Consider the following 21,263-nt stretch of genomic DNA (forward strand, 5'->3'; position numbering starts at 1 on the left):
TTGGGCTTTAATTGACTTCCTACCGCATGTCACATTGCATTTTCCTTTGGAGGGTGGATGTAGAGAGTCGACCTCCTTCTCCCGGCTGCTAAGAGAACATGGTTTTGTATTAGGTGGAGCTGTCTCATGTGGGCTGGGGGAAGCACCTCGTGTAAGACAGTGCTGAAGCAGAAGTGTGTTCTTTGCAATAATAATACCCTCAGCCTCGTGGGTGACTTGTCAGATTACTTCTCATCGTGTTCTTTACCAAATGATATGTAGATACACAACCCGTGTGAAGATGAAGCTCCCAGGAGGCTTTCCTTATCTATGGTAATGTCCTTAATGTAAGAGGAAATCCTCACCAGCTCCTTTCTTGAGGAATTGCCGCTGGTTAAGAGTTTAAACAGACCACTTGTTATCTAGGTCCTTCTTGATCTTGCTGCCTTGTTTTCTTGGTTATCCTGAAAATGACAGGTTGCTATTTAATGTACTTGGATTGACTTCACAACCGATCTACTCAGTCATCTGCTTCCTGTGCGCTCTCTGGAAATATTTCATGTTATGACAGCGATGAGATGGTGTATCTAAGTGATGGAGCAAATTAAACTAAGTACTTCATGCAGCATCAGTAGGGAACAAACACTAGCTCAAAACTAACTCGGCTGAGTCTGGGGTATCTTGCCTCTATGTTGTTGACATGGCAGTCCCCAGAATATTATTCTACCTTTAGACATACTTTGCCTGTGTTTCTGGTTGAGTATTTCATGTATTTCTGAGGGAGAATTCTCTAAACAAGCACTTGATGAACAGCCATAAAATCCCTGTGGTTGCCCTCCTACTTGTTTTTTTTTGGCCCAAAAGCACCGGTGTTGTCAGGTGGTCCTGTCACCTGCCTAGGGAGCCCAAGCAACAAGTCCCATCCTTAGTGTTTGCCTGCTGGCCTCCTTACAACCACTCCATTACCTTTTGCCTTGAAAGTAGTTCCTTGCAATTTCATCTAGTGCTTGGGAGCTCTATAAATATAGTTTTGCATTGAAGCAGTTCATCTTGTACTCAGATTTGATGTCCAGCATTGCAGTTTATGATACAGAGCCAATTACAGAGTCCTTACTAAGTACCCATCAATTTTTTTTCAGTATCACGGAGAGCACCGACCTAAACTGCTTATGTTCTGCTGAGTTTTGTCACTAGCATGTACACTGTTCTGTCCCGATCCATCTGTTTCTACAGTTAAATAGTATTCAAGTGAATTCATTAAGAACATGTCACCTTATATTAACATTAAAACATATTAGGTGCCATGAAAAATCAATGTTCCCAATAAATTCACTGAGTGCGAATTTGAACTTTGCTTGCTCTGGGAAGATGGAGGGAGGCGTATGCGAGTCTAACACAGGGCACTGCAAGAACAAAATATTTGCAGAAGCTCCCATTTATCTGCCAGAGCAACATGGATCTTGCTGTTGGCAAGATTGGTGTCTGCAGCTTGGTGCCTTCTGCTGCAGTTACATGAGACGTTAATCCCTAACGCACAGCGAAGAACACAACACCTTGTTGAGCAGCTAGGGATATCCTTGCTGCTGACTGCTACGGGACAAAAAGCAGAACCCTGAATTCGTGGGTTGCTAGACACTGAGCCTCCTGGGTCACCTAGAATAGCAACTCACCCTTGAGTATCAGCCCTGTGCCCTCTCTTCCCTACCTGCAGGCAGTTCGGGTGCAGCAGGTGCTCTGCAGTAAGTACACATCCTCTTACCTCATGATGCTGTCTCTGTGCTCCTGCCTCGTGAGAACCCTCCTTTCTTTTAGTAGTAACAAATGTTGTTTGCGAAGTAGGAAATCATAAGAAAATGTTACTGGGTGTCCCTTTTCTTTCCTGCAGCTGTTCCACTGCCTGCCTTCCACCTTCCTGTAAAACTGAAATTGTTGCCTGCTTCTGGGACTGTTGTGAAGAGGGTATAGGCAGTGCTTTGCAGCAGCAGGGTGCCGGCTCTGAACAGATTCACAGAGGAATCCCTATTCCCCTTTCTCTTTCCTTTTGTCTGCCTTCTCTTACAAAGATGCTAATCACCACTACCTTCATTAAATGTCAGCGAGTCTTTAGCAACCTCGGAAGGAAGAGAAACTGAGCTGTCAGTGCTAATCCAAAGCACAAACGTGTAGCCCTTGCCACATCAGTGTGCCTTTGTCACCTCTAGATTGGATTAGTGCAGTGCACGGTATGTGGGTCTACAGCTGAAGACACATGCAGAACAGTGTTGTCCGCTTGTTTTAGCGTCACGGGAGAGCGTTTTCTAGAGAGAAGACAGTGTTTAAAAAGAATGCCCTCAGTTGGGATCCTGAGCTGACTTCTCACTCTGGTCTGTTCAAAGCTGTTTTGGCAGTCAGGCAGTGCTTTAAAGCTTACCTGCTGCTGTTCCTGCTTTCCGTAAGAGGATCAGCTGAAGGATTGAATGGGGCTGAATCTTAAGGCATGGTGAGAATATATTGGCTGGAACCCCTCAGCTATCTTTATTTATTTATTTTTTTGTTGGTTGTTTTTCCATATTCTGGATTTTAATATATGGTGCTTGTGTTTAGAGAGATCCCCTTAAACAAGGGGACAAGACATTGTCAAGGTTTTTAACTTTCCTGCTCACGGGTGAAAGACGCAGAGAAGTTTGGCCTTCTTATTAGGACTAGGCAATCACTTGATCAGGTACATTACAGCAGTCTTCTGGGAGGGGGGTAAGAGACACATTTTGATTGCAGACTGGGGTTAGTGTGATAAAATACTAATGTCAATTATACAAAGTCATGACAATCAGGAAACTGGGCTGTTAGGAATGAGTCTGTGCACGTGAACAACCTGCAAGGCAAAGAACGTGCTGGGGACTACCTCTTCTTACCAGCTGCAGAGGTAAAGACAGTGTCAGTCCTTGGTTCAGCTGGTGAATTAGAGCAGTTGTGAGCTATTGGGCTTCATGTATATGTGGGCTATTTGATTAAATTTGACATTGCCTGAGTGATATTCTAGATCAACCTTTTGGTCCAGCTGCTCCTGTTATAGTTATGGTGGTCTACTTGGTTTTTGCAATATCTACCCTTTAGCGTTTTGGCTTCTCTTGTTCTGCCGTTCTCCTGCTCTGCCATTTTGCTGTGGATGTGGAGCTGTGGTATCCATGTCCACAGCCAAATATTGGTAAGCATTTTGTTGCTACTGTTTGGAGACTGAACTTTGGTAGTACATCTCTTTTGCTGAAAAAGTTTCTCTGGTTGGAACTATGAGTCAAAGCCGTTTGCTTTTCTTGAAGTGAGAATCTGCCAAGATCCACGTGCAGGCACTGCGGTTGTTCTTTGAGCTACAGAGCCAAATCAACCAGAAAAGTCTCTTTCCATATCTGCCAGGTCCTCTGGCTAGTTTGAGTGGTTTGTGCTTTTGCCTGGAGCATAACACGTTGCTGTGCCAGCCTTCAGCAGAGAACTGCTGTTGTTTTTCTGTCCTTCGAGTTAGATGGTCCCAGAAAACACAGTCTGAACACTGTTTTCCCGTGCTTTTGGAGGGAGCGTGCTCTGCTCCTGCTCCCATGTTCTGGGACTTCCATTAAAGGTGAATTGTGTGCTGGAAGCAGGTGTGGTTGCAGAAACCCATTCAAGTACTGTCTGTGGAAATCAGTAATTCCTTTAAAGTCACTTAGAAAGGCAGGGAAGCTCATCTGTATTAGAGGAGCCCTGATCCTGTAGGGAAGAGGTGACTTCATGCTTGGAGAATGTCAACTTGCTATTCTTATGGCTGTCAAGCTGAAGGAGAGTTAGAACTTCCTTCTTTGAACCCTCTACTGATGTCAGCAGAAGACTTATAAAAATGCCCGATTAGATTATGCCATCGCTGTAGTAATGAAAACGACTAATTAATGCTGTTTAAGTGTATTTCTCTCAGCCTCTGGTGGAAACATGGCACTTGGAGGCTTACCACTTTGCCTTTGGTGGAAGCTGTTAACCACTGGACCTGTGGCTAAATAGTGTTCTCTTTTTTTTTTTTTTCCTCTTTAAATTTTTCTCTCCTCATCTCTGTGTTTCATTACCTAACACATTACTAAATAAGCAGTGAACCAAAGATTGCCCATGCTGTTCCAATGAGATTAAACGTTAATGGAAAAGATTGCTCTTACTAGTTATAGCTTTCTGCAGGGTGGGTGCCCAACCTTGCTGTATTTCACATTATTTTGGTCAAAGGCTATCCTGGTCATTTCCTTTATTAACTGCCTGCTTTCTTTCTCCTTATTCCCCAACCTAGCTTTCTGCAGGGGACGCATTGTGAGGGTACCCAAAGGTCCTCTGATTCGAGTCTTGGGCACGGAGGTGGCGATCCCTTGCAGCGTGAGTGACTACGACGGACCCAGCGAGCAGAACTTTGACTGGGAGTTCGCCCGAGAGACTGACTTCGTGCGGATAGTGAGTACCTGGGATTCTACCTTCACCTCTGAGGAGTACCAAAAACGCGTGGGCCACGGGGCTATCAAACTGAGACGGAGCAGCAACGATGCTGTGGAACTCGTGATTAAAAACATCCAGCCAACTGACCAAGGGAGATACAAATGCTCCACGCCCAGCACTGATGCCACCGTTCAGGGAAATTATGATGCTGAGGTCCAAGTGAAAGGTATTTCTGAAGAGTGAGGTGTGCTCTAAGTTTGTTTTTGATATTGATTATAGATGTACCCTTAATGATGTTGAATTTCTGTTTCTTATGAGCATTGTGATCCTTTTTTTCTATTTGATTCTACTGAAGCCAAAATTGGGAGGCATGATAGAAGCAAGTGCTAGCCAGTGAAGAAGCAAAGGGGACCCGTTGCTCTAAACACCACTTTTGCTTTTCTGTCTAGGAAATATGTAAATAAACCTGGGAAAACTAAGCAGTGTGTTTTCCTAAGATGTCTGCAAATGCTTAATGTCACTAAGTCTCTGGGGAGAGGGGCTAACTTCAGGTAAAAACATCGCCTCCGTTCCCTCTTATTTAGTGTCATTTAGAGATCTTTCTGTGAGGGAAGTATTCTTCCCTTTCATCTTTAGCATGTTGTTCCTGCAGTTATGTCCTAGCCTTGCTCTCTCATTTAGGGTTCTTCAGTAATAATTTGGGAGACTTTTTTTTCTCTTTGTGTTGTCTCTTTTTCTCGTGAAAATCAAGATAGTTCTGAATGGGAATAGTCTGAATGATATTACTTGGATAAGAAATCGAAGTGAGGGGAGGGTAAATGAAGTTGAATGCTTGTCTTGGCATGTTTAAAGCGGGTGATGAATGAGTTTTCAGCCAAGTTTCCTTGTTCCTGGAATATATTTGTGTGGAAGAAGGAACAATTGGAGAGGTGGTAGTTCTAGTGCTTCATATCCAAACAGGTCGTTGTGGGTGTTTTCTCCTTTCTTCGCTTTTATGATATTTGTGCATTTTGGTCTTTTTTTAAATAGTGATTTCTGATGGCTTATGGGTGAGCGGTTCAAAAGCACGTTCTTCAACATCTCTCAAACTCTCTGAGGGTGACTCCTTCAAACTGCGCTGCTCAGCAATCACCACCTCACCGGAGCACACTCACCTGCACGTGACTTGGCAGATCAAAAGCGGATTGTCTTGGCAGGACATCCTATCTTTGACTCACGAAGGCAAATTCCAGCCTGGCCCTGGCTATGAGGAGCGCTACCGTGATGGAGATATCCGCTTGGACACAGGAGCGAATGACACGTATCGACTGTCTGTGTCTCAGGCCTCATCGGTGGATGCAGGCGCCTACAGGTGTCTCGTGAGCGAGTGGGTGAGAGGGGCAGATAGCTCATGGCAGAAGATTCAGGAGAAGAGTGTGGAGATAGCAAGCGTGTCGATCCAGCGGACTGGTGAGTGTTACTGCTGGGCTGGGGCCATGGCTCATAGCTACAGCAGTGCTGTGCCCAGGAGGCGATGCTTCTCGAGAGCAGAAACTGGATAAGCTGAACTAAATGAGGACACCTTTCCAGGAGAGCTTAGAGTGCTGTTTGGATAGCTGGCCTGTTTACATCTGGGTTAACAGCATATGCTTGGCATGAGTTTGCTAGCTTTTATTCTGGGGGCAATGGGGATGATGGCATGGAAGGACTGACTGGAATCTATGATGTGCCTAGACTGAGATTTTTATCTCATCCTTAGTTCACTTCCTCGGGTTACACTATTTCTTAAATCGTGTTGTGTTTAACCCCGAGCATCCTAAACCTGCCCTCCGTGCTATCATTAACATAGGTTATCTGAGAGTACTAAACTGCTGTGCTTCGCCTGTGAAAGTGGACTGTGATTCATGACAGATGTGAATGTTGTGTATTAAAATGGCATAGAAAGATTGGCGGAAAAAAGAAAGGCAGGGATAATTTCAAAGGACAAATTATCCTCTGATTTCTATCGCTACCACTGGATCACTGGGCTGATGGCTCCGCTGTGTTGGCGGGCACTGCTAAATGCATCATTGCATGCTTGACTAAGGAGACAGAAATACACATAGTGCTGTGCTGAGGATATCCAGATATCCCTGTCTGTGCAGGTTTCAGGAGCAGATGCACTAAGCGCTTAATTGCATTAGCATTGCCACTGCTAGTTGGAGGGGGGAGAGCAGGGGGTGATGCTACTTGTGACTCGATAGGTGGTATAACAGGCAATGATGGTCTCAGAAATATGAGATTATGGCAGTATTTTTTCAAAGTATACAGACAATAAGGGTATCTTTTCATTTTTGTAATCTTTTGATTGATATAGGGAAAAGCCAGAACTGCTGGGTTTTGGCTAGCTCCCTTGGATGTAGTTTTAGTATCCTGATGGTGTTTAGCCTGTGAGATTTGACAGGATCAATCTGCCCCTTTTTCAGGGTGTCTGTTACACAATAAAGCTTGCAGGTACTCTCTGCTGAGACAGGGGCAGCCGATTAAGAGCTGTAGCTGTAGTCCTCTATTTTGTTGTACATATGGAGAATTTGGCTGAAGTTGGTGGGCTGAAAACAGGATGAGGATGGCCAGGACCAGTAGCAGTGCCTAATGGGACGGGTTTTTTAATGTTCCCTCTGTATGTCTGTGTCTTTTTTCTCCTGTTTGGTTTGTAAAGTTTTTTTTGGCCTTCATTTTCAGCTCAGTCGTTGGCAGCACTGGCACCTGTCAGGGACAAGAAAGCTTTCTAGCCTCCCCCTCCCTTCTTACCTGCTGTAAACTGTAGGGTTGAATTTGTAGAAATAAAATAAAAATAATAACAGAAATTATTATCTAACATAAAAAAAAAAAAAGTCATGCACAAAGCTACTTGTGTAACTACTTGCATAAGTAGCACAGATTACTTGCAAAAAGGAATTACTCTTCCATCTACTTTGGTGTCCTTAAATCATGAACTCTTTCAGCCCGACTTTGTTGCTGTATGTCTTTTTTAATAGCGCCTTGCACAAGAGGAATATAATCCTAAGTGAGGCCTTCAGGCACTTCTGCAACCAAAAAAGGAGCCTTGAGAAGGCACATACGAGTAAACTCTCTTAGAGTCCCTCTCCGTGATTATCCTGCCAGGTTCTGAATGCCGGTCACTAGTGCATGAACAGAGGTGCTCCTTGGAGAAACACTGCTCTTAACTTTTCAGAGGGCTCTTGATTTGTATTCTGGCATTTAAATTAACTAGTCTCTTAATTTAACTAGGCTTTCCTACTGTTTCCAGTCCCGGTGAGGCATTCATCAGATAGGGGACTTGGCTTTACCTCTCAGGAGAGGCTCGGTTCAGTCTGTTCTGTGCTATCGAGTGGTGAGCAGTGAGATGAGTACTGCTTGGTTTTATTGGCAATAGTTGCGGCCACTCAGAAGAACAGTTTGGCATTTCTATACTGTCTCTAATTTCTGGTGATAGTCCTAGAAAGCGTTTACAGATGGGTATGTATTAGGTACTAGAACATGGCTTTACACAGAAATCACTGATCTGCTCTTAGCTGCCTGTTTAAGGCAGGACTAGTGGAACTACTGAGAAGAGCTGCTACAGTTCTGGTGTAGTGCCTAGTGGTTTCAGTGGACATTTTCCATTCCGAGAGAGTCCCCAAATACCTTGACTCTCCTGTGAGAATAAATATCCTTCATTTTTTCCTGTGTGAGGGTGGTGTACAGTCTGTGATTAGGACAAAGCCTTCGCAGACCAGTTGTTGTTGAGGTATAGAAACACTGTTCTCTTCCCCTTCTTTCTCCCACCCTTATCAAAGATCCCTTGCTTGCTTGATAATGTGTGCTTGTCTTATAATAAATGATGCAGCACAACAGTCGAGGGGTGCTTGACAGTGGGGCTACTGAACTACTTGAGAAAATTCTGTAATAGAAAGTGAAGGTCTGCATAATTTACAGTGAGTGGGCTCTTTAAAATATTAATAAAAGCAATGTTTTATTTTTTGTTTGAATTTTTCTCTCTTCATTTCCAAGTTCTAGATGTGCTCATCTCAACAAGCAATCTGTCCGTGACTGAAAGAGACTCCCTGGATCTTACCTGCAACATCACAACGGACAGGAGTGGTATTTTCCAGGCCGAGGTGACGTGGTATTTCTCTGGGTCACCTGATGACACCTTGTCAGACGCTCAGGTTTTGCTGAGCATGGACCATGACTCTGTTGTCAGTGATTCAACTCTAATCAGCCTGAGCCATGTTGATAGGAACTCCTATCGCCTCTTGGTGCGTGATGTGGGTGTGGAGGACTCCGGGTACTACTTCTGCCAAGCAGCTGTCTGGGTACCGCTGCACAATGGGAGCTGGCATAAAGTGGTGGAGAGGACATCTGCGCCAGTCAGTGTGGTGGTGACTGCATTAGGTGAGTGATTCTGCTCGCAAACTTCATGGATATTGTACCACACATTCCTTCTTCCTATCAGAAAAGGGAAAGGACCTTGCAGGATCTCATCTCTTCCACATTTGCATGTATCATCTCTCTCTCTGGGCTTGTATGTTTTGGGACTTTAGGGTATCACTGAACTGTCTGTAACTGGGAAACAGAGCTTAAAAGTCCACCTTATTTTCCAGGGGCTGAAGCTACCTCAGTATCATATTGTCCCCTTTCATTTCCCGTGTACTGTCAGCAGGGCTTTGATACTGCAGCAGGTGTTCTTTCTGAGCTCCAAACGCAGTGATACCACATGGTTCCCATCATTTTTTGAATCATTTTCCATATAGTTATTTATGATGCAAACTTCATAATGAACTGCAATATCTTTCAAATTGTTTCTTTGTTTTAATCGCTAAAGACACACCACATCCTACCCATAGATTTAGGATGGGATGGGATTTTATACTGCTTTATTCTCTTCCCTCGACAGGCAAGTCTATTTTAGGAGACCACACTATTGAATAGTGTGACTGAACAAGAGAGACCTGGCTAAGAGCTTAATTCTGGAAGTGTTGCTTAGCACAGTAACCACTAAAGTAGGTCTTCCTGCAGTATTTAATATCCCACTCTGGTGCATTTTTAATCATTCAGTTCTAGACATGAGTGGGTTTTTGTCCTTTTGAGGACACAAAGGGTTATTTGTGCACCTGAAAGTATGGGTTCCTTAAGTTACTGCAACATTTTTGCAGCAAGTTCTTTTAAGTCACTAGTGGGAAAAAAAGATCTACTTAAACAGCGATTTGATGATCTCTTTATCCTCTCCTTCTTTCATTCCCCAGCTGTTCATAGTTATTTTCCCTTCTTATTTCCCTTTTTGTACCTCTAATACCATCATTTTTTTTAATATATTTTTTTTTCTTCACAAGGGGGCTGTGCTTAGGAAGAGTTGTGTTTAGCAGTTGTTCATTCTAAACAGAACAGAATCTGGAGTGGAGGTCAGAGGTTGAACAGGCTTGTCTAATCTACCTGGCCTACAAGAGCAGGCTGACAATATCTTTCCCTACACCCCCGCCCTAAAAAAAATGTGTTTTGGAGATCTACTGGGTCATACACATGCTGAAGACTGTAGATATTTTACTTTGCATTATCCTTTCTGAACATTAAGCTTTGGCCGTCTCTCTTTATGCAAATATGCTTAGAAACAAAGTTGCTTCGGAGAAATGCTAAAAATGAAACTCCAGCAAAACTTCTAAAAAGTCTGGCTTTTTAAGGGTATGTCAGCCTTCCTATGTTATCTTCTAGTTTAATCATGAGAGAAGAGTAACTTCAATTCATAAGCAATGTAACTCAGGGTGGTGTTGCAGGATGCTGTAGGTAAGGCGTTTCCACCTTTTTCCTGCTGAAATTCACAAAGGATTGTTTGTGTTGGAAGCATGAATGAACCTAGATGTGAACTGGAGAACTGGCAGAGCTGTCGTACTTGATGTTTGTTCCCAGCTTTTATTGGATGCAAGCATCTGTGCCTAAACGTTCTCCATGTACTCATTTGGAGCCTCTTGTAATCAGTCTGATGGTACTGCCCAGTTACAAAGGCAGAGTTCCTCCAACACAAAAGGACAGAATGGGTTCAGCATATAGAGAGTCTGTTTATCAGAAATAAATAGCTGTAGCCACAAGGTTAAATTCCAGTGATAAACATTGTAATTTTGCAATTTGGCATTGTACAGAGCAGTTGAGCTGTGGCTCTTTCTTGCATACTTGTAATGTATGCTAGAGGTAAGTGCACAAGTGATAAGTCTTCGTTTTCATTCTTCAGCCATTTGATTACACATTCAGCTTCTGAGAGCTCCCCCCTTTCCCCATGTACGTGCATGTGCACACACGTGTTCATGCACATACAGGTGCACCATGTGCTCACATATTCTTTTACATTGCCAGTGCCTGTAGAAATATTCCTTGCTTTTTCCATTCCAATTGGGTGTTATCTGGGGAAAGGAGAGAATGAAATCTACTCCTCGGCAGACGCTTGGTTGCTAAGGACAAAGGAAAGTAGAATAATTTTTCAGCATTTGAGGTTTTCAGCTGCATCCAGAATTCACCAACTACTCCTTCTTAATGGAAGTTAAGAGCTGCTGGGGTATTAAGTCATTGAACTGTCAGTGAGGCTGTTCTTTGACAGCTGACAGAGTGGAGGAATGAGGTTTATCCAGCCAGCCTTTTATTCTTTCTAAATCCTCTGTCTGAATGTCTGTCAGGGTGAAGCGCCTATCTGGAGTGGTGCTGTCAAAGCCAAGACTCTCTTCTTAGCGGTCCTTTCCCTCCCCGCAAATAAAACAACCTGAAGTGATTATTGAAGAACTTGACTTTCTTGCAGCTTTTTCCTTTCTGTGTTCCTATCCTGAGAAGAGTTTCGGCTTTTTTAGTCTTTGTTGCTGTGAAAATATTAATTGGTCTTGACTGCTGCCTGTTTTGGTGGTGAAGATGAGTCAAGGGGGAATAAGAAAACTGAAGAGTGTGTGCAATATATCATGAGGCCCTGGAGAAGACTGGTCTTTTGTGAATGAGACAGGAAGGGTAGAGTAGCTGTAGGATCTGTGGGGATTTGCTTGCACCAAAACTGTGTTTTGGCCACCATTAATAATCTATGAGTTGGTTGCAGCAGAGGAATTGAGTGAATTTTTATTTTGTATTACTCATACTGAGAGTCTGCAAAAATCTATGCTTATGTTCACTATGTAGTGCATAGTGAGCTAGTGTACAGTAAATTTCAGCAGGCATCATAATAAACACAAAGTAGGTTAACAGTCAGAGATGCATATATCAGGAGAGCTTCACAGAATAAAGAAGCACAATGCTATACAGCTGCGCGGTACTGCTGCCAACAGTAAGTATTTTGGACTTAGGTGAGCAATACCTTTATGTTTGTGTGTTACCTAGCACTGCAGAAACTCAGTGATTTAGATCCTCCAGCGTCTGGTCTGTTTGTATGCCCTTGTTCTGGCTAGATGCAAGGACACTGCATGCCTGCATGCAGAACGCTTAGTGGCGAGAGATCCTTTCTCCAAGCTGGCGTGGCAGCAGCCAGGTTGCTTGAATAGAATTGTTTCCTTCATTTGCATCCCAAGTCCAAAAGTGCATGTGCACACACATTAGCGCAGCAGCTCTATTAAGATGTTTTATTATCTTGGCTCACTGGTGAGCTAAGTCTAAGTTTTAGCCTTGGATTGCCTTCTCTGTCCCAATTATAGCTTCAGTTAATTGTTTCTGGGAGGGCAAAATGCCAAATACAACATAAAGCAAGAAATAAATATAGAGCACTGAATACGCTTATAATACAAAATCCATGTGATGAGTATTGGCTGAACAGTTGGAAGGCTAGTATTTTTTCTGAATAATAGTAGGCAGCAAGAGAGAAAAATATTCTAATGCTAGTAAATAAACATGTATCTCCTTTGTGGTGAGAGGTCCTCGCTGTAATCTTTTTCCTTTACTATCTCCATAGTCCAAGAGAAAATAGTCATGTGGCTGCCTTATCTCTTTTAGGCTTTGGACAGCCAGCTATTTTAGATTTAAATACAGCAGCCCCAATCTTAACCCGTGCATTTCAGGCGATCCTTTTCAAGCTTCAGGGTTTCTAGCCTCGTAGCTGTACAGCATCTACTTCTTTGTTCTGTGGAGCTCTTCTGATATCTTCTGATATACACATTGTTGGCTTAACCTACTTGTTATTTATTATGATGCCTGCTGAAATTTACTGCATGCTGCTGTTTGTGCTGCCCGTGGCCAGTGGCACTGATGCCCCCTGATTTGGGTGGATGGGTGGGTGAGATGTTTAACATTCATTGCATGCTGTAGAGAGATGATGGGATGTTAAGTGCAGAGAAGGTGGCATTTCAGGATGGGAAAGGGACTCTTATCCTGGAGACAAACTGGGGAAATGGGATGGCTCTGGACAGTGCAAAGCCAGAGTGTAACAGGTCCTCTGGCTGCTGGAGGTCTTCAGACAGGTGCAAAAGTGGCGGGATATCCGAAACAAGTGTGGGTTCTTGGGGCCAGGCCTAAGGAAGGGAATGATTTTGCTCAATAAAATCACTTTGTCCTGATTTTTCTGAAATGGTCTGACCAGACACACAAGTCCTGTTTGAAAACTCAGGCCTAGGGTGGCTCGCTTCACACCAGTACAAGTCTGAGAGCTAGAGTCCAAGTTCCCAATCACCAGCTCTTGTAAGAAAAATAGACGTTCTGGCACTTGGCTTTGGGACCATGTGCTTTCACAAACTGGATGTTAGCAGTTAGCAGTATCTTATTTAACATTAAGCTCTGCCACTTGCTCCTTTCTGCTTGTATCTTCTCACTTCTTTATTGTGGGTTTTCTCTCCCGCAGAGCCAGATTATGAGGTATTCCTGAATGCATCTAAAACACCCAAGTTTTCAGATGACCCCACCGAGCTGGAGTGCAGGATCACAAATGCCCAGGACACCGAAGCAAACATCCGCTTCACAGTTTCATGGTACTACAAGAAGCACCTGCCCGGTGATGATGTTGCGACAGAGGAACTGCTGGCCACCATGGATGCAGACTGGACTCTACTTCTTGGGGACAGGAGCAGAGAGCGGACTCAGAACGGGGAAATAATCTTCTCTAAAAAGGCTGTTGACACCTTCAGTTTACGGATCCAGTGGACTTCAGAAAGTGACAGAGGGGATTATTTCTGTGTCATCTCTGCATGGAGCAGGCACCGCAACAACAGCTGGGTAAAAAGCAAAGACGTGACTTCTGCACCTGTCAGCATTTTATGGGCTACACAAGGTAGGAACCTTGCACCTATTCACTGGAAGACCTGGAAAGCTAAGATAGTTTTCTCCTGAGTAGATCCATCATGCAGAAGGCCTACAAAAGGCTTTTGGAAATGTGTCTCTGTGTTATGAAGAAGAAAAATTACTTTGTGTAAAGGCCTATATTTTTGCAGCTAAATAATTACTAAACAGCACTGACCAGTTTTGTGCAACAGCTTGAAGTGGAAGTGCAAAACAGATCCATCGCTCAAACTGTGCTGAGACTTAGAGGAACCAGGCTGTCATTGTGACAGGGTGTATCCAGCAATAATGCTGGGGTCACTGCTCCCTTTCATGACCCAGAATATTTCAGTATCTCTAGGATGCATCTTGTTGCTAGCAACAAGGCTGTCTTGGGGTAAAAAAGGAATGTCGCTCACTTTAAGTCATCTCTTACTGTCAGTTTGATAACATTTTTTGTTTGTTTGTTTGTTTGTTTTCCTATACCAACTTGTATTTATAAGCATGCGTTTAGAGGGCACTTTTGAGTATGTTCATGGGCATAGTAGTACCAGAGCATCAAAAAAAACAAAACAAAACAAACAAAAAACAGCATGTGACAGAGCAAAGTCATTCAGTACTTTGCTTGGACCTAGGCCTCTTTTTGACAGAAGTAAACTGCCCTTTGGTCAGTATTTAAACCGTCTTTGGGAGCATTTCTTAGGAGCTAAATAAAGGTACCTGAATCACTTGGTATAAAGTGGGTGCCTGTAGCCTGAATGTCCTGTAGAGTGATACCCTTTTGGCTTACATCTGAAGCCATGTAGGAGGGGACTGCTGAATGGGGGAATGGGGTAGCATCCCCCCTAGGATGTAACATCTTTGTCAAAAACAAAACAAAACAAACAAACAAAAAAAACAAACAAGCAAAACAACAACAGCAATTAGCTAAGCTGTCCGTGCACCTCACAGATTTGTTGAGCAGTCTAGCTCAAGTAGCTATAGACAGATGACCGTTTCAAAGACGTGTAGTCTTAAATGAATTTAAAGCCGTTCAGGCATTATCTTTAAATGAACTGGAGAACTTCTGTGATTTTGTTCCAGTGGAGACAGAAAATGGCAGGCTGCTTGTTCAGACTTTCTTCAACCCCAAACCAAGGCTGGTCCACAGAAAGGGTATTTCCTTTTTTGTTAGGAGCTGGCTTCTCTAGCAGGAATGAGATCCCTCAATAATGGCGAATGCTGGTCACAATCAGTTCAGTTATGCCATAACTGTGTGTGTGTGCATGCACGCGTAATGGATCACCGCCTTCAGAGCAGCTAGAGAAACCAGCTGGAGTTGAAAAGTCTCAGCCTGTGTTGACATTTCTGAGGGAAAACAAACCGTGACAGGTGTGAACGTTCCCTTGTTTCTGGTTTTGTTCCAAAAACTCTGCTAATTTTGCCACACAAATGTAAATGTTACAGTCCCCATGCTGAAAAGTACGTTTGTTGGCAAAACTCAGAGCTGGGGTATTTACGACGTGAAAGCAAACTCTCCTACAAACATTCTTCTCCCGAAAAAAAGCCACACACATATGTATGTATGGAGGGGGAAATATTTAGGCTTGGTTTCCCCCTTCTTCCCTTCCACTCCCTGCCATGCTCTTCCAGCAATCTGGCCCCAGATGCCGTTCCCTGCACGCCCTGGCCCCAGTCATAGCCGGTTCCTGCAGGCTCCAAACAGGGCTGTGAGCCTGGTGGTGCAGCACCAACTATGAAGGAGTTAATGTGCTGCTGCCTGTGCTCTCTGACTGTTGTTTTGACAAGTATCTCTGGTGATTTGAGTCCCGAATTGCTCCCAATGCTTATAAAAGCAAGCAGCCAGGCTCCCACGTGTTTGCCTAAGGAGAGAACCGAAATTTGACTGTTCCTTGGATAGCTTGTGCCTACATTGAGGCTTTTCTTCCAACTATTTCACTATTTGCATTGTCTGTGTTAACTTTAGAGCAGTGATGGGGGTGGGGGTGGGGAGGACTTCAGAGAGATCTGACTTTGAAAAATCTCACTCTGAGTATCAGAGAAAGGAGAAATGATTTTGTTGCATCTGTGGGGCAGTCAGTAGAGGGGTGTTGAGGATAACAGGTCTTGGCTTGAAATGTAAATATCACGCGAGGATGTCAAAGCCCTTTTTCCTCGTGTTTTATAATAAATTGTATGCTTGCCCATTTTCACTTGAGGCTTTTTATCCTTTTTTTTTTTCTTCTGTTCTATCCGTTGGGAGTAATAAAGCTCATGTGTCTTTCTGCTTATTCAGCTTTGCAAGTGTTGATTGCACATCACCATCGCTTTTGACATGGTCTGCCTGATTTTTGTTTCTTTGCCTTTTTATTTTGTTACCCAATGCCCCCCATCAATGTCAACAAAGCATCTTCGTCTCAAATATGAAAGCATTGAATTTGTTGTTGTATTCAGGTTATTTACTTCCTGCGACTTGTACTTTATAAAGGGGTAAGGGAAGGCAGGGAAACTTTTTTTGACTGGTTCTGTAGATTATTTTGAACACAGAAGTTTGATAGTTTAAAAAGATCATTCTATATATCAGTTGGAGTGTGAGTGCTACCTACATTTAAAACAAAGGTGCTGTTAGCAGTGGAATGCAGAATCAGTGCTCGTTTCCTAAGCCAGTGTTGTCAGCTTTAGATCTGCATGAAAGCCTTAGCAAAAGAGAGCATTATCTTTTAATTGAAACTCCATATCCCAAAGATACTATTATTTGGGGTTTTGTTAATACTTCTGTCTTTAATTTGCAAAGTAATTGTATTTAACAGAATGTTACTGGTCCTAAACGTTTGCTTAGGACCTTCCATTAAGTTTAATGGGGAGCAAGGGCATCTTCATCTCGCAGAAAGTCCTGCGAGCAGGGAGCAGGTGATATTTCTTCTACCCACTTGTCTTTGCAATTGCTGGTGTGTAACACACTGCTCAGTACAGACATGCAGAGAAATCCCCATCCCTGTGGCACCACTCCGTCACGCTACGTGCCAATTTGGGCCTGAGAACAAGCTAGCGCGTTACGGTAGGTACATGAGCCAGGAGCCCCTGGGCTCCTCTTCCCCTGGCTGCACGAGGACCAAGTGGTTGTACTCATTGCTTAGGAGCTGAGCAGGGCAGTGAAGGCGACGTAGGGGGATGTGTGTGCAGCAGTGAGAGCAGTTGCCTCGTGTATACATGTGTCAGGCCATGGTGTAGGCCGCAGCGTGCCGGCTGTGCTTTCAGTGCTCGTGGTATCCGAGCTGCTGGGCCTGTGATGGTACCGCGGGGTGCTGTATAGCCGCCGCCTCCTGCGAAGGCAAAACTGTCATTACCTTAATGTCTGCTGCGTTCCCTCCACTTCCAATCTTGTTCAGTGCACTGGGGGATGAAGCAGCCTTTACGAATATTGGGATGGTGTTACTTGGCGCTGCTGACAAGGCGTTAGGCTCTGAGATTAGTTACTTGTGGCTGCTGCTTCTTTTCAGACTGGAACCGGTGGAGCACAGGGAACGTGTTTGTTGTTTCCTTGCCCTTTAGCTGCCAGGCTTCTCTAGCAATTGGACTGACAGATTAGGTGAATACTGGTTTTAGTCATTTCCCAGGAAGCATCCTTGAAGCTGAGCACACACTTTGTCGTAGGGAGCAACAAGAGAATTAGTGTGGATTAGCCACTTGGAGTGGCCAGGGATGGAAGGCAGCAGCACGTGCTGCCAAGCTCCAAAGTATAGTTTACTACTCAAGTTTTATCTGAAAAATTTGGCTACAATTTTTTTCTCTGCTAGCTCTCTGTCTTATAGGACCCAAACTGGTTATGAGCTTTGGGCATGTTTTATATAGGTTCTCTTCCCCTAGTGTTTTCCAACAAACTCTGCAGATTGCAGCCTCCTATGTGCGATGGACAGGGGTGTGTTTTGTCCTGCTTTTCTTACATAGAGCTTTTTGAGAAGGAGGTGAGACTGCACAGGACAGTGAGGCTCTTGCCTGTGTGTGTGTGCCTGCATGGAGGGGCAAGCATACACAGTAGTGGTCAAGACACAGACATTGCTTTCTTGTCAATTCTCAGAAGATTAGAAAAGATGTATCAAGCTGTAGTTCTTGGAAAGAAAATGTTCTCTGACCTCTCTGGCCTATATTTTGCTTTCTAGCAAACAACAAACACTTCAGCACCTCTGGGTGTTGTTTATCATGCCCCCTTCTCCATTCTGGTTCGCATTTCTTATGTTCTCACATAAGAGAATGTGCCTCTGCCTTCCGTGGTATTCATCCAACCTAAAGGATGAAGGGGCTTTGGGTTTTTTCTAAAGGTAGAAAAATCCTATGCAAGGACTTCTAGAAGGATGTCTCCCAGTTCTTTGTTCAGCATCCTAATTTCTAACCCTTTTGTATTCAACCACTGTTCTCCAGCTGCACTGCAGGTCTTCAGATGTTCTCTTCCACAAACTCTACAGACAACATTACTGTGTTTTCATGCTACCGTTACTACTTTTATTTAACAAAAAATAATTGGTCAAAGCAGCATTTTCCGTTGCCCTCAAGTAGGAAGCCAAGAAAACAACAACTGGGAACAAAGCTGGGTTGGTCCTTGCTGGGGACAAGACACAGTCCCCTGTGTGCTGCTTCCTGACCTGTGTCTCAGAGAATAGTTGAAGTATTCCATTTGCAGCCCAGATGGTAGGGAGGGTTGCAGCTTCTCAGCTACATCTGTACTGTTCTTGTCACATTAAGGTATTTTCCTTATGTACATGTATGAGAGACCAAGTGCAAGATTTCTTTTTCAGTGTCCAGGACTCAGCTCTCTGACATGGAGATCAGAAGCACAATGGACATTTGCATCAGGAAGCTTTTTGCCCAGAGCCTTCTCACAAGGTCTAGCGAGCAACAGTAAGGCAGAGAAGTATGGTTAGCTGTTTGTGCTTCTGCTTTTGGGGCAAAAGTGTGATTGTAGGCTATATTCCTAAGATATGAGGCAAGTTGATTTGTGCTGGGATCCCAAAAGCTACCATCTTATAGAGAGGGTGTTATCAGAGTCTCAGGGCACAGAATGAGAAAAACAGATCTGAAGTCTAGAATCAGATGTGAAATGAGCTCTCACCCAGGAGAGCAGGGGATGCATGCACACAAAACTTCAATTGTGATTGTACCCTCAGTGCTTAAATGTGCAACCCTTACATTCCCACTTGCTTAGTGGGTGGAAGTACAAGGGGGGCTGGTGTGGAGTATCAAATAATTCTGTGCTCAGCTAGACCACTTGATGCTGCCCCTGCTGTTTCTTTATATAGCTTTGTACTGTGATCTGCTTTATACAGTACCGATTTAAAGTTGTCATACCGGGTTTCTCATCTTGCGGGCCGTGTTTACTCATTGTGAAAACTGCCGCTTGAAGGCAAAACACTGCAAAATGTAATCTTGACAAGTATCTCATTGCTCTTATGGGGAGGGCATAAATATTACTTCATCTAGTTCACTTTGGGGAAAGCGTTGCAATCTTACCATCGCTTATTTTCCTTATCCTGAGAAGTTTCACCTTGCATAAGGGTGATGTGTGGAGATTTTGTTTGATGTGTCTGGACCCATTTTTCATAAGGAGGGGAAAGGAGAATATGCTGTAGTGAAGTCCAGAAAACTACATTGGCCAAGTTCTTGCAATACTGCTACTATGGGATGTTGCTGTAAGCTGTGTGCTCTGCCCCAGCCCTTCTTTCCTAAGGAAAAACCTGGATGTGCAGGATGTCTCTTTGTCTCTTCATCACAATGCCAGGAAAGTAGCAACTCCCTTTCCTTTTATCTAGATATGATTTCAGGCACTCTTCATTTTCTCAGTTTCTCACTGTGAGCTTTTTTTTTTTTTGTCTTGAGGCTTTGCTCCTAGATGTATAATTTTCCCAAACCCTATAATTAAGGGATTCTTGGGATTGAGAGCCCGCATACTTGGAGGATGCTGAAGGGAATGAAATCAAGTAGTAAGCGTTGCTGGTGCCAAACTGCTGGGGACATGTCAAGGTCTCTGTTAGGCTTGTAATCAGGTGAATGCACTAGAAACGAGTGAAAAGAGCATTTGTGGAGGCAGATGTGTGCTGACCTCTTCAAGAGCAGTGTGTGTATGAGTGTACTGGAGGCAATGGGTTCTCATGTTAACGCCAACTTTCTTGTTATGCAATCTTGTCATGATTTGAGGAGTTCAGCTCAATGTGTCTGGATTGCTGTTAGGGTGAATTTTTCAAGAGAAATAAAAAGCAGCTCTACTAAGCGCTGCAGATTCAGTCAGTGGCAGCTGTTGTCACTAGTCACAAGTACTTCATCAGTGTCCCTGTACTCTGTCGCTGATGGGGCTTTTCCAGATCCAACATCAAACTGGGGCTCCAAGTCTCATCTGACTAGTATCCATACTCTTAAATAAAAATGTCCTGGAGGTTATGCCGTGTCCTGTGTGTTGCATCATCTGTTCAGTGTATGGTGTTTGTTTGAATCCTTGCATTTCGACCCAAGCTGTTGTGTGCTGTTAAGTAGCATTCTGGGGTGTCCATGTGTGTTTAGATAAATGTGCTGGGATTTGTCTCTGCAAAAAAAGCATTTTGCTTATTAGTAACCTTCCAGATGAACAAGTGCAGCAATAACTGCACTACTTATTAACCCCTTCCTTGTTGCTTATTTCCTTCCCCCTTCAGATTACACGCTGACTGTGGAGGCGGTGAAACTGAAGCCATTCTTCGTGGCAGGCCACACCTTTGAGATGACATGCAAAGTGTCTTCCAAAAACATCAAGACGCCGCGCTATTCTGTCCTCATCACGGCAGAGAAGCCGCTGACAGATCAGTCGAATCCCAATGGAACCACTCGCATAATTTCCCTGAACCAGGATTCAGTGGTGCGGCTGGAAGACTGGACGGACCAGACTCGTGTGGATGGCGTGGTTCTGGAGAAGGTGCAGGAGAACGAGTTCCGCTACAGGATGTATCAAACCCAAATTTCTGATGCTGGGCTCTACCGCTGTGTGGTGACTGCCTGGTCTCCGGGTGGTGGTGGCATGTGGCGTGAAGCAGTGAACGGCTTATCCAACCCTATCCAGATAGACTTCCAGACATCAGGTTGGTGTAGCATTTGTGTGTGCGTGTGTGTCTGAGCCAGAAGGGGAGGGAGTTCTGTGACACTCTTCCAGTGGTTTCCCCGTCTCTGGGCAATACCTGCTATTTTAGAAATTGAAAGGCTCTCCAGATGGTGTGATGGCTGGGAGCTTTCCTTGTCTCCTTTGGTGGTACTTGCATCCTTTGTGTTACAGATTGTTTACAGAAAGACATTCGATAACCCAAAGGTTACGATTATAACTAATTTTTCCTTTACTAATTCAGCTTTTATGGTCTTGCAGGCTCAGAGCTGGTTCTCAGTATGGAATAATTGCTGCCACATTTGCCAGCTTCATTGCTAGGTTGCTGTTAGGTAACAACCACTTTGGAAGAGTATTAATATAAAGTGGATTTCTGTTCCAAAACAAACTTCATTAGCATAGCATTAAATTGCCTGAGCACACCTTCTCGTTGATATAATTGCAGAAAATGGTGAGGTCAAGGCAATGGCAATTTTTCAACAATCTCAGCAAGTATATCCTGCTGCTGAAGACCTTTAAGGCCTCTTGTGGATGGTTTGCAAAGCTCCACAAGTTGGAATGAATT

At 43.9% G+C, this 21,263-nt stretch overlaps 1 protein-coding gene across 4 annotated transcripts in view; it reads left to right on the top strand.

The window, feature by feature from the left end:
- The window catches only part of PTGFRN (prostaglandin F2 receptor inhibitor), a 102,237-nt gene that overhangs the window by 59,732 nt on the left and 21,242 nt on the right, over positions 1–21,263 (top strand). For 3 of the 4 annotated variants that reach the window (XM_038184413.2, XM_072025476.1, XM_072025471.1), the window contains 5 exons: positions 4,259–4,416; positions 5,428–5,847; positions 8,410–8,793; positions 13,190–13,615; positions 20,262–20,681. In XM_038184413.2, the coding sequence (XP_038040341.1) occupies position 4,416; positions 5,428–5,847; positions 8,410–8,793; positions 13,190–13,615; positions 20,262–20,681 (1,651 nt within the window). In that variant the 5' untranslated portion in view covers positions 4,259–4,415. Of the gene's footprint in view, positions 1–4,258; positions 4,625–5,427; positions 5,848–8,409; positions 8,794–13,189; positions 13,616–20,261; positions 20,682–21,263 lie in introns of all 4 variants that reach the window. The other variant, XM_038184398.2, reaches the window with a different exon arrangement.

This window comes from Anas platyrhynchos, chromosome 1, assembly GCF_047663525.1.
Source record: "Anas platyrhynchos isolate ZD024472 breed Pekin duck chromosome 1, IASCAAS_PekinDuck_T2T, whole genome shotgun sequence".
NCBI classification, from domain to species: domain Eukaryota; kingdom Metazoa; phylum Chordata; class Aves; order Anseriformes; family Anatidae; genus Anas; species Anas platyrhynchos.